At 31.6% G+C, this 12711-nt stretch overlaps 1 protein-coding gene across 1 annotated transcript; it reads left to right on the forward strand.

Annotated features, from left to right (window-relative positions):
- Nucleotides 1-1239: 1239 nt before the first annotated feature.
- Nucleotides 1240-8603, forward strand: LOC25502342 (peptidyl-prolyl cis-trans isomerase CYP59). Its single transcript, XM_013589680.3, has 14 exons — nt 1240-1509; nt 1610-1714; nt 2926-3043; nt 3182-3232; nt 4180-4271; nt 4376-4475; nt 5503-5625; nt 5715-5792; nt 5917-5963; nt 6058-6113; nt 6441-6481; nt 6965-7061; nt 7191-7320; nt 7406-8603. Exons 1-14 carry the CDS (start codon nt 1412-1414, stop codon nt 8085-8087), a joined length of 1818 nt encoding a protein of 605 aa, XP_013445134.1. The 5' UTR covers nt 1240-1411; the 3' UTR covers nt 8088-8603.
- Nucleotides 8604-12711: the final 4108 nt, after the last annotated feature.

Consider the following 12711-nt stretch of genomic DNA (forward strand, 5'->3'; position numbering starts at 1 on the left):
TATTTTGAATAAAAGTTTGCAGAAAAATTCATAATATTATAAGAATTTCTCCTAAAAAAAATTAGAAGTTTTTAAAAAAAACATGAATTTCATATGAATTTTTATATTTTTGAAGGTGAAAAATTCATATTTAATTTGTGTTTCTTTTTAAAATTTAATTTTTTTTCTTGGATATTTTTTTGCAATATTCTACACATTTCTGCACAATTTATTTTAAAAAAAGAATACAAAAATTAACTTAAAAATAGGGACCAAAACTAATGATTGAAAATTTTATAGGGACTAAAAGTTGAATGGAAATTTTAGAGGGATTAAAACGAAAAATTGGTATATTCATAGGGACCAAAAACATATTTAACCAAAAAAAAAAAAAAGTAGAGAAATGTTTAAAAAAATGGATGTTAACTTGCGCCCTTAAGACACATGTTAAACATTATGGCATTCCATTAATGGTAGAAATTTATTTCAAAAAATTTAATATTAAACATTTTGACCAATAAATTAATACAATTTCCGATACATAATTTCTATCAGTGGAATTCTTAACATGAGCCATAATGGCACATATTAGCATTTCCTTTTAAAAAAAGGTTAAATATGTTTTTGATCCCTATAAATATGTCAACTTTTCGTTTGAGACCTTCTAAAAAATCTCTTCAAATTTTAGTCTCTAAAAAAAATTTCATCTTGACTTTTGGTCCCTCTTTTAAAGTAAAATCATATGTATTATACATACTTTAGAATAAAATTTTGCTGAAAAATTCATAACATTATAAGAATCTCTAAAAAAAAAATAGAATTTTTTCAGAAAACATGATTTATTAGTCCCTCTTTTAAAGTAAAATCATATATATAATTCATATTTTAGAATAAATTTTGCTGAAAAATTCATTACATTTTAAAAATCTCTCTAAAAAAAAATTGAATTTTTTCACAAAACATGAACTTAAAATAAATTTTTATATTTTTTACGGTAAAAAATTCATATTTAATTTATTTTTGGTTAAAAAATTCTATATCTTTTACTATTTTTTTACAATATTCTACACATTTATGAATAATTTCATTAAAAAATATAAAAATTAACTTAAAACATTAAATTAATAGAGTCGTGTTATTTGAACAACCAAATGAGACAATTTATGTGTACAAATATCATTTTTCTCATTAATTAATGAAAAATGTTATTTGATATTTCTAAAACCAATTTAATACAATTTTGTACAACTTTCTCCCTCGTACTCAGAGCTTATCCAATCCGCTCCCACCAATTTCCGATCCCGGCTACTCACAAAAACGGCAAGGGGGTGGCAAGATCTCTCTGGTACTTGCGAATTGGTTCGTGGTTCGCTGAACCTCCTCGCTTATCACAGACAGACAGAGTTTCTCTCTCTCTCTCTCGGTCGCGGCAATGTCAGTACTGATGGTAACGAGTTTAGGCGACATGGTTATAGATTTACACACCCAAAAATGTCCCTTAACCTGCAAAAACTTCTTGAAGCTTTGCAAGTCAGTTTTCTCTCTCTCTCTCTCTCTCTCTCTCTCTCTCTTTCTTCCTTTCTTCACATAATCATCATTATCATTATCTTAACATTGTTTTTGTTATTAGGATTAAATATTACAATGGGTGTTTATTTCATACTGTTCAAAAAGATTTCACTGCTCAGACTGGTGATCCTACTGGAACTGCCACTGCTGGTGATTCTATCTACAAGTAACATTCCCTAATTCATTCTTTCCTTTTACTCTTGTTTTTATTTCATAATTGTGTTTTCTAGGGTTGTTAATTAATTAATTAATTAATATTTCAATAAATTTATGAAGCTGAGTTAAGTTTTTGTTTTTTATTTTTTGTTTTTATTTCTAGATGAGACAAGATTAAAAATGACACTTGCAGTAGAAATTAGGTTTCGGTGGTTTCCAAATGTTGAGAGAAGACGGGTAGATTCTATAGTAAGGAAAGTAGATCAGATGGAGAGTGAGACCTAAAAAGACTATAAGAGAAACTGTTAAGAAATATCTAGAGATTACTTAGTTGGATCGAAATATGGTTTATGGTAGAACATTATGACGTAATTTGATTCATGTAGCTGACCCCACTTAGTGGGATAAAGTGTGATTGTTGTATTGTTAAAATGTGTGTTTTTTTTATTGTTCTTACTGATTCACTACTACCAGCTAGCACTTCCAAATGCCGAGTGTTAGTAGTGGTCACAAGACTTTTTTTGAGGTGAATTGGGTCATGGGGGCTCACCAGGGTAAGAAAAAGTCTTGGGATTTTGTGGGATTTGACTTGAATCCTTACTGGAGTAGTAGTAATAAGTCTTGTATCACTAGGGTTTTATTACTAGGATTTTGTAGGACCTATTCTAACATTGACGGTAAATAAAAAAGGGAAATATTATATGGGAAAGTTTTGGATTTGAGGAGAGTGAATGGGGGGAGGGAGAGACAAGACATTCTCAAATTTTTTCTTGAAAGAGGAGATTCTCTGTAATATTTATCCACTGTTTAGGTTTGTGGCTCATTGAATGGATCTCAGTTAGCAATAAAAACCTTGTTTGTTTTCTCTACGGATTTAACCAATCTATTTGGATGTAGGACTTGTGTAAATTGCCAGTTCTCTGCACTGGAGATATGGTATTTGTTATCTCCTCTATCTGTATATGATATATTGTGAATTACTAAATTCACATAACAGAATTTTGAGATTTTCCTTTTTCGTTCTATAAGTTTGTTAGATCGTTGTCTTACAATATATATTGAGATTTTCCTTTTTCATTCTATAAGTTTGTTAGATCGTTGTCTTACAATATATATAGGGAGCATCAGATAAGAGTGTGAGAGCATGAGAAGAAGTAATCTTGATTGCAAAATTTCTGACTTGATGTTGTCATTTTGTGCAACGACCTTCTGATTGTTCAGGTTTCTTTATGGGGATCAAGCTCGATTTTTCAATGATGAGATTCATATTGATCTAAAGCATTCTAAGACTGGAACTGTTGCCATGGCTAGTGCAGGAGAGAATCTGAATGCTTCACAGGTATGGCATTGATTTTGGTGGCAGCTTGATGATTAATTTACTGTTACTTGATCAACATGTGTTCTTCCCTAACAACCTTGCATCGGATAAACTATTCTTTTACTTACTATTCTTTTTCTTGTTTGTTTCTTTTTTCAGTTCTATATAACTCTGCGTGATGACCTTGATTACCTTGACGGAAAGCACACTGTAAGTATTCTAGGCATCCTTTCCTTGCTTTGATTGTTTCGCAGGGTACACGGCATCATTGCATTGAATACACTGAATTATTTACTTATTCAGGATTTGGATAGATATCTTTTGTAAATTTCACTTTCGCTGCAAAGTTAACAGACTTATAATTTTGTCAACGATAAATTCTAAATGTAAAATGAGCTCGAAAGATAGTTTGCTCCATGCTTTTGAAAATGTACTTGTCCGATAACATGTAACAAACCATCTTCATCATGGTTCATTTTTTCCTTTTGGCCACACTGATCTGTTGTGAAATAGAAATAGTAGTCAACTTCCTTTTGATCCCACTTTGTTTGCAGAAGTCATTTAAATCACATGGATTTGAATTATGATCAGTAACACCCAACAAACATCCCTATTTCTATCTTCACCAGACCTCATCTGGTTACTTTCAAATTATCTGTGAAGAGCTTGAAGATGAGACCTGTCTGTTATTTCTGTTGCAGTACCTTATTTGAGAATTGTGTCGAGAACTGGTCATATGATTTACCTAGTTCTTCACTTTTGGGTTCATTCAAGCAATGTATTACCCAATTCTATTTGACATTAAATACTAATTTCATTATTTTAATGTCATTCGACTTTTAAATTTATAGAATGAGAGAAAGTGAATGATGGAACTGAAACTGTATTTTCTGATTGGTAGCTTCAGAACATGAAACCCATCTTACGGTGCACTTAAGCTTGTTAGACAAGTCCTAACGACTCTACAGTTATGCAACTGAACTTCTACAATAGAGAGCACATGTGCATTTACATTTTATATAATAAAAGCATAAAATAGAAGCTTGACTGGCAGAGGCAGCTATTATAACAAAAGCAACTTAGCTATTACTTTACTCTATCAACTTTTATATTGTCAAAGTTATTTGTTTGGTTTCTAAGGTATGCCATCTCTGCAGGTTTTTGGCGAGGTCGCTGAAGGATTTGAGACTTTGACTAGAATTAATGAGGCTTATGCAGATGGAAAGGGAAGACCATTTAAAAATATCCGGTCGGTACCCATTTTTAACTACTAAGAAATGTGGATTGAAAGAGGTATTTTAGTTTGTCTTTTTGAGAAGACTATAATATATTCATCTTGCATTACTTGAACAGAATCAAGCACACTTACATCCTGGAAGATCCTTTTGATGATCCTCCTCAACTATCTGAGTTCATCCCTGATGCTTCACCAGAAGGAAAACCTAAAGACGAGGTAAGGAAGGGTTGATTGCAGAATTGAATTTTATAGCTTGTAACCAAGCAACATTTAGCATAGCATAGATTATATTTATCAGCGATCCTTTCTATTATGTGAGCATTAATTGTGAGAACTGAGAATGACTCCAACTGAAAAAAAATCATTGACCTCATTTGTCTTAATTTGATTACATGAGCAAATCCACCTGTTATTTCTTCAGACACATTTTAAAGAAATAAGCTTGAAGTTACATTAGTTAAGTTTGAAAAACTTGGGAACAGTTCCTTTTATGATTGCCAAACCATGGAGCAAATCCACCTGTTACTTTAGAGTCTGTTTGGGAGGGGTATATTGGAGAGGAATGAAGTGTGATTGAATTGTTATATGACCATATATCATGATATTCTTTCAATTTTTTTTAAAATCTCAAATATATATATATTTTAGGGAAAATCTCAAATATATATTAAAATATAGACCTAGCCCTCCAAAATCCCCCTCCCAAAGAGACCCTTAGCGTTTCATTTGTGGTTTCCTAAAGGTTTTTCCTGTTAGATATGCAGAAGGATAGGATCATATGAGATCTATTCAGCTTAATTTACACTGTTAATTTGTTTAATTTTGATACATTATTTTTTTCACCTAGTTCAGGAGGGTAACACACCCTCCCCTATTTTTTGTGATTCTTCTTCAATCTTAAATAAATTTTTGTTTCTCTATATAAATGGTTAATGTATTCAACCTGTTTTTTTTTCTGCCATGTTTGTAAGTTACAACAGCAAATCAAGAATTGACTATCAGATTATTGGATTATTGTGAATTGTGATATTACAATTTACAAATTGATTTATATATGTTGTGACTGTATGACTAATCTGTAATTGAATGACAGCATCATCTATATATGGATGAATATGTTGTGTTTACTTTTTATGTATTTATAATCATATATCAAACATTACAGTGAATATTTCAATTTTACAGTCTTTAGTAAGAACACCTGTTTGAACTTCAAAGTTATGACTAAATGCAATTTTACTAGGTTGATGATGAAGTCCGACTTGAAGATGATTGGGTGCCCATGGATGAACAATTAAACCCAGGAGAACTTGAAGAGGTTATTAGATCAAAGGAAGCACATTCTAGGGCAGTTGTGCTTGAGAGTGTAAGTATATGTTGCACAAATCTTAGTACTTCGTGATTTCTCATCTGACTACGATGCCTTTGTATAACTCCCTTTCTTCCTTATTTTAGATTGGGGATATTCCTGATGCTGAGGTTAAACCTCCAGATAATGTACTTTTTGTCTGTAAATTGAATCCGGTTACTGAGGTAGGTAATCTTTTATGCTCTTTTATGGATCTGTATAATTTGCTTTTTTTACCCATTCATATCACCGAGGTAGCATTCTGTGTTTTCTTAACAATTAATGATTTTTTTTCTCTTTAAACCATAGGATGAGGACTTGCACACAATATTTTCACGCTTTGGAACTGTCTCATCGTGAGTAATACTGAAGATTTGACTTGTTTACACATTTAGCAATATCATATTGTATATTGTACATATTGTTCTCACCTAAAATATTTGATGATAGGGCTGAAATCATCCGTGATCACAAGACCGGCGACAGTTTATGCTATGCTTTTATAGGTCAGTATGTATGTCCACAATCTGTGTTAAATTTATGCAGTTTAAAGTTCATCCAGGAATTTATAATTATCAATTGTTTAAATGAGTCCGATTTTTTTCCATCATTAAATGGCCTTTTAGACTTCGTAGTGAGAATCTGCATTGAAAGGCTACTGTTAGAAGACTTATAAATATCTTATATTATCTTGATATTATGTTAAGATTTGAGAGTTTCTTGATATTATCTTAAGACCCCAGTATCTCAAACCTACCCTGCAATTGTAAAAGTGGTAATTACTCTTGTTATTAATGCAATCAATGGTATCTAATGCTTATGCACCGTGACAGAGTTTGAAGACAAACTGGCATGTGAGCAAGCATATTTTAAGGTATGCTGGAGATCTTGACCTGTTGTTTTCCTAAATAATATTGTCTTTCTTTTTCTGGGCAGTAAATGACACTATTTAGCTTCATGCACACCAGAAGTTTTAGTAGGTTTATTAATTCCTTGATAAGCTTATGTATACCTTACATAATCTTCCTTGGTTTGCATTATCCGTCATATGTAATATTGCATTTATCTCCTAAACAACAACAATAACAACCAAGACTTATCCCGCAAAGTGGGTTTGGCGTATTTATCTCCTAAAGATAATGATAATTTCGCTAGTGTTTAATATGCTTGCTTAGCTGTTTTATTTGCTTTGTTATCCTGTTTCAATTTGCATTGGCCTTTTGGATGTATTGGATTGCAGAGTTGTTCTTTTCTTTTGTAATTTTTAGTTTAAACTTACAATTTCAACTACATATACATAATTATTTCTTAGATGAATAAAAAACTTATTTTTCCTTCATGGCCTCCTGATCTGCAGATGGATAATGCTTTGATTGATGATCGAAGGATACATGTGGATTTTAGTCAAAGTGTTTCAAAACTGTGGTCACAATACATGCGGAAAGATAATAAGGGTAATGATATCACTCTAAGCATTTGTTTTATACTTTCATTTTATGGCATCATACAGAATGCCAGCCTATGTTTGGTTGTCAACGATTGAAACTAACCCTCCATGTTAATACAATAATTTACGACTGCAGGTGGTGGTTGCTTCAAATGTGGTTCCACAGATCATATTGCTAAGGATTGCACTGGAGATGCTACAATGAAACAACCCACAAAATTTATCATGAAGGACAATAATGCCCAACGGGGTGGAGATAAAGCAAGGTCTGTACTTTTGATTGCATATGTTTGTCTTTTACTGCCTGTGATTATGTTTGTTCTAACGAACAACTGCAATTTCATGGTGTAGATACGAAATGGTTTTTGATGGAGATAACACGGAAAGTCCAAAGAGAGAAATGAAACACCAGCGACATGAAAGGGATGACCGAAATGATAAAAAAGGCAGGAAGGAGAATTTTAAAGATGATAGTCATAGAGGTCGTAGGGATCAGGAGATGGCAGGCTCGAATAACAGAGATAGGCATCGCGATAGAAGCAGAGGGCTTGAAGGAAATGGAGATGATAAAGCGCGACTAGAAAGAGGTGCAAGAGATCCGGATTTTCATGCCGACAAGAAAGACATAGAAAGGCATATGGGAAGAAGACATGGAGATGATGATTACCGACGGAAAGATGAGCTAGACTCGAGAAAAAGAGACTTAGATGATAGATACACAGAAAGACGGGCTAGTCGAGATGATAGGAGAAAAACAGACGACAGCCATTTAGATAGGAGGGATGACAGAGATTATAGGAAGAGAACTGAAGATAGTGGAAGGCAAGATGTGAAGGTTGATTCTGGAAGAAGAAAACGAAGCCCAGATGGTGATGATTACAAACGTAGAAGGAATGATGAGGATTACAGACAAGATGTGAAGATTGATTCCGGACGAAGAAAACGAAGCCCGGATGATGGGGATTACAAACGTGGAAGGGACCATGAGGATTACAGACAGAGGAGGGAAGGTCGTGAACATAGAAGGACATGATACCGGATCTGATGACAATCCTCATCCTCTAGAAGGCATCATGGTGATCATGGTGACAAGATGACTGTTGGTGTCATCATATTCTAATCATAAGCACAGAACTTTGTGAATGCAAGTTTAAGGTAGAGTTTACTAACACAGTGAAATCAAACAGTAGGTTTTGTTTTCTTCGGTTCCACTAAGCTTTTGTTAGTGGAATCGGAAAGTCTTGTTTATTTAGTTCTATGCCGTATTTAATACTTGGAACATAGATTAGAATTCATGTCTAATATTTTGTCTTGTTTTTTGGTGTTTACAAGAGAACAAAACTTACCTGTAGTAGCATAGGTGTTATAAGTGTAACACTCCAGTAAAAAAAGCATGAAAGTCGAGATTTCAAGAACAGTTATGCAAAGACAGTTGTAGATTGTTATCAACAGTTATAAAGGAAAACGGAAACTACCGCCCAAATGGCATGGTTTCACGATGTAATCGAGTTTTCTTTGAATGGTTATGCTGCGAATGTCTTTTTTGCTTCCTTTCCTCTGCTTCTGGTGAGCAAGTAAAGCATACTATTATTGATGAATGAGGAATAATACGGCTCACATGGATGCAAAACATATTTTAACTGATGGTTCTCAATTTTAAATATGTCTGTAGGATCATCATTGATGTGTCTGCAACTTTTAACATGATATTTTAAGTGTGTATTATAAATAACCGATTTAAAACGGTGAGCGCCATTATAATTTTCAACTTCATTTCATAAAGTCACCATGTTTTTTTATTTTTTATTGTCAAGTGGTTTAATAGCTAAACTCGCACACTGAGTATAGAAAAGTGGGAAATTCAAAGTTTAAACCCCAACTCCTACCTATTAATGTCAATGGAGCTACCAACCAAGCTCCAAGACATCATTGTGATTGTTTCTGTTTTAATAGGGTTATAACTACACCCAGTTTTAAAACTAGGGTATTTTAATCTCCATTTCATAATAGTGAGACTTTTCAATGTTTTTTTTCACATGTAATCATTATTATATACACTTTATCTTATTCCTTTAGATTCCTAACCAAGTTATTAAAAAGCCTTTATCATCTTTAATTTTCACAAAGTGAAATAATTTGATACATTAAATTTATCAAAACCACCTTATGTGTCTCATTGGTCACATCTGCTTGGCAAAAAATATCTTAATGCTGATGAATTAGAAATTGTAACGGTCATTGTGTAATATAATATAATTTAGATCTGATGAATTGATGATGTAATTTTCCTTATTTCAATTACATGGTTTATGTTGGCCCCCTAATGAAAAAAAAAGTTGCATATTCATCCTTTAATTTAATTAAATGGTAGCAATTTAGTTATTTCTATCCATTTTCATAGTCAAATTCAACATCTGTGACACACGACGTTGTGATTGAGTATCGACAACAGCGCCATGTGTTAAAAATGTTGACTTTAACTAACAAAATAGATGGAAAATAGTAGGGATGTCAATGGGTATCCATGGATACAGGTAAGTATGATATTTGTCCCCGTCCCGTTCGATAAATATGGTATCCGTGTGGGTATCTCTATACGGGTAATCCATAGATATTTAGATACCCATGGATATTCACGGGTACCCGTAGATTTTTGAATTAATTAATTTTTTTTACAAAAAAAATAAATAAATACTTTTTAAATTACCTACAAACTTCAACTTTTAAAGATCTATGCATAACATATTCCATTCATATTTCATAATCCAAAAAAATATCATAATTCTTACATAATCTCAAGCAAATTCATCATACCATAATGCATATAATTTTTAGATAATTCATACAAATTCTTAAAATAAAATAAAAGGATAATAACATCTAAAATCCAAATAAACATCCAAAAAGCATAAAAAATTTCAAATGAAAGCTAGAAATTTTTGAAAAAATCCTTGAGAGAAAGAATAGAGAATCACACGAGTAAACTAGGATTTTTTTTTAGATATCAAACTCATATATATACACATGGATATTTTAGTAATTTACTTGATTTATTAACGGGTACAGATACCCGCGAGCATGAATATCATCAAACCTGTATTCGTGTTCATAAAATAACGGGTAATTAAACACCCGTTATTTTAACCGCGGATACTCGTTTGGCTATCAGCCCTATGCCCGTGACAGATTTTATCTGCGGATACCCGCGGGTACGGATATTTTTTTCCACCCTAGTTGTTACCATTTAATCAAATTAAATGACCAATATAAACTTTAAAATAAAATGTAAAATGAACCAAAGGGGAGTAGTTAACTGTATATAATATTCCATATAAGTGCCAAAATAGTAGTAATATATATTATTGGAAAAATGTTCAAGAGTCAAAGGATAAAGGTTTTTTCTTTTATTATTTAAAAAGGAAGGATAGAGGAAATTTTCAAAGGCAACCACCTAATGTGTCTCATTGTTTGTTGGCCGACCAAAATGAGAATAGGTTTATGACAGACAAGCAGATGAGACCAATGAAAATGAGAAGAGAAGTTTGCTCATTATGTGAACCGGCCATAAGTTAATAATGTTCATGTGTGAGTGAGGCCGGCTAGGAGGTGCTCTTGATTTCCAATTTGCACTATATTTTCTTTAAAATTATTATTTTTCAAAAGCATGGCTATCATCATCAAGCAAAGTCTTACGAGAGTGGTCCTCGTGAATCTAACTCAATTGGTAGGGATAATGTATCATATATGTAAGGTCTGAGATTCAAACTCTGACCACCACAAAAAATAGTCTTACAAGAGCACACAAATAAAAAAATATTAAAAAATAAATAAAAGATTGAAAGGATACTTTTTTTTAGGGAATATTGAAGAGCTGCTATGTATGTATATATTGGAAAAGTTTTTCTATGATTTTACTAGGCAGAGAACACTCAAATCTTGTTAATTATATTTTTTTTTACTGGTTATTTAAAGTTTATTTTTACTCTTCCTTAATAGCAAAGAAAACTCAAATATAGCTGGTTGAATTATTTTTGTTTAAAAAAGACATCTGTTTTTTTTACCAACATTTTTTATTTTGTTTTAGTAGTAGTAAATAACATATTATTTTTTCTCCTAAAGTAATATCTTATCTTTTTGGTACAAAGTTTTTTATTTTTACTCTGCCTTAAGAGCAAAGAAAAATCAAATATAGTTGGTTGAGTTATTTTGTTTCAAAAAGACATCTGGTTTTTTTTACCAACATTTTTTTTTTTGGTTTTAATAATAGTAAATAACATATTATCTTCATAGATGAGGTGACAAAATGCTACATAAACCTTACGCAGACAATTGCGAGATTTCAAATTCGAGTTTGAGTGAAGGTGATCAACCTAATGATATCAAACATTGTTAGTTAACTAAACATATAATTTTTTTATGAGGGAATTCTGACATGTTTGACAAAAAGATATTCTCAAGTTGATTCCTTAAAAAAAATCATTTTCTTTAAAAGATATTCTATCAGTATTATTCTCTTGGTCCTGAATTTAATTGTCTTTCATAGAAAAATACTCCTTCGCACCTTATTTATAGCCAAAAATATTCATAATTTTATAGCTTCAAATACAAGTAAATGGTACAAATTCAACTCTATTATTGTTTCAATTTTATAATGAGTGTGCATCCCATTACAAATTTAATGAGATACTAATTATTATAATAAAAAATGTTTGTGTAAATATAACCAATTATTGAATATGTTTAAAACAGTAAAATTTTGTTTATAAAGAAGTCATGTGTAGTTAGTACATATAAATTACACATTGACAAAACCTTTTTACTACTATGTCTTCCTTTATTTATGGCTTGATCATGGCACATGTAGCTCTATTTTTTGGTCAACATGCAACCACATGTAGCTCATAAAAACTGCCAAAAGGTATTATCTTTTAAGGGTAGAAGGGCCTAACATCAACTACCTCATGTACATTACCCTTTATATTTGCCAGCTGAAACTCATCATGTTCTACCTCCTAAATGCAACAACCCATAGAAGTGTGACATTGACACCTACATACATTAATTATATGGTGTTTTAATGAAGATTGAAATCTCCTTGAAATCTCGGTTCGATTCTCTCTAGTGTCAATTTAGATGAACTAATTTAGCTTTTTAAAAAAAAATGAAGATTTAAATCTGGGATCTGATTACTATAAAATCATTGATTGATACTTACCTATTATGCAAAATCGATTTGGTAAGTGTAGTAAAAAATTTAGGATTATATTAGAGTATATTCAAGATATGTTGGATTATCCACTGAAATACTACTCTGATCATGCTCTAAAATGACTAAAATATAAAAGGTGTGTTACGAGTCTCGCATTAAACAATCTGAATAATTGTATTTATAAATATTTGACATCTCAAGTCGATTTTCTAAGAGTTACTATGAATAGTAAATTTGTTTACTCACTTAATTTGTTGACATGAAATCATAAAATGAATAGATGTCACAAAGGATGAATTGACTTCTTATGTATGTTACTATATATTTTTTCTTTTGTCTTTGCATTACATGGTTTGTTGTTTGGTGGCCGATAACCAATATAAAATTTTGTTGAATATTTTTAGTTTACAATCAACATGATTATGTTTACGTTAGGTTATTGGTTTTT

Source organism: Medicago truncatula, chromosome 8, assembly GCF_003473485.1.
Source record: "Medicago truncatula cultivar Jemalong A17 chromosome 8, MtrunA17r5.0-ANR, whole genome shotgun sequence".
In the NCBI taxonomy this organism is placed as follows: Eukaryota; Viridiplantae; Streptophyta; class Magnoliopsida; order Fabales; family Fabaceae; genus Medicago; species Medicago truncatula.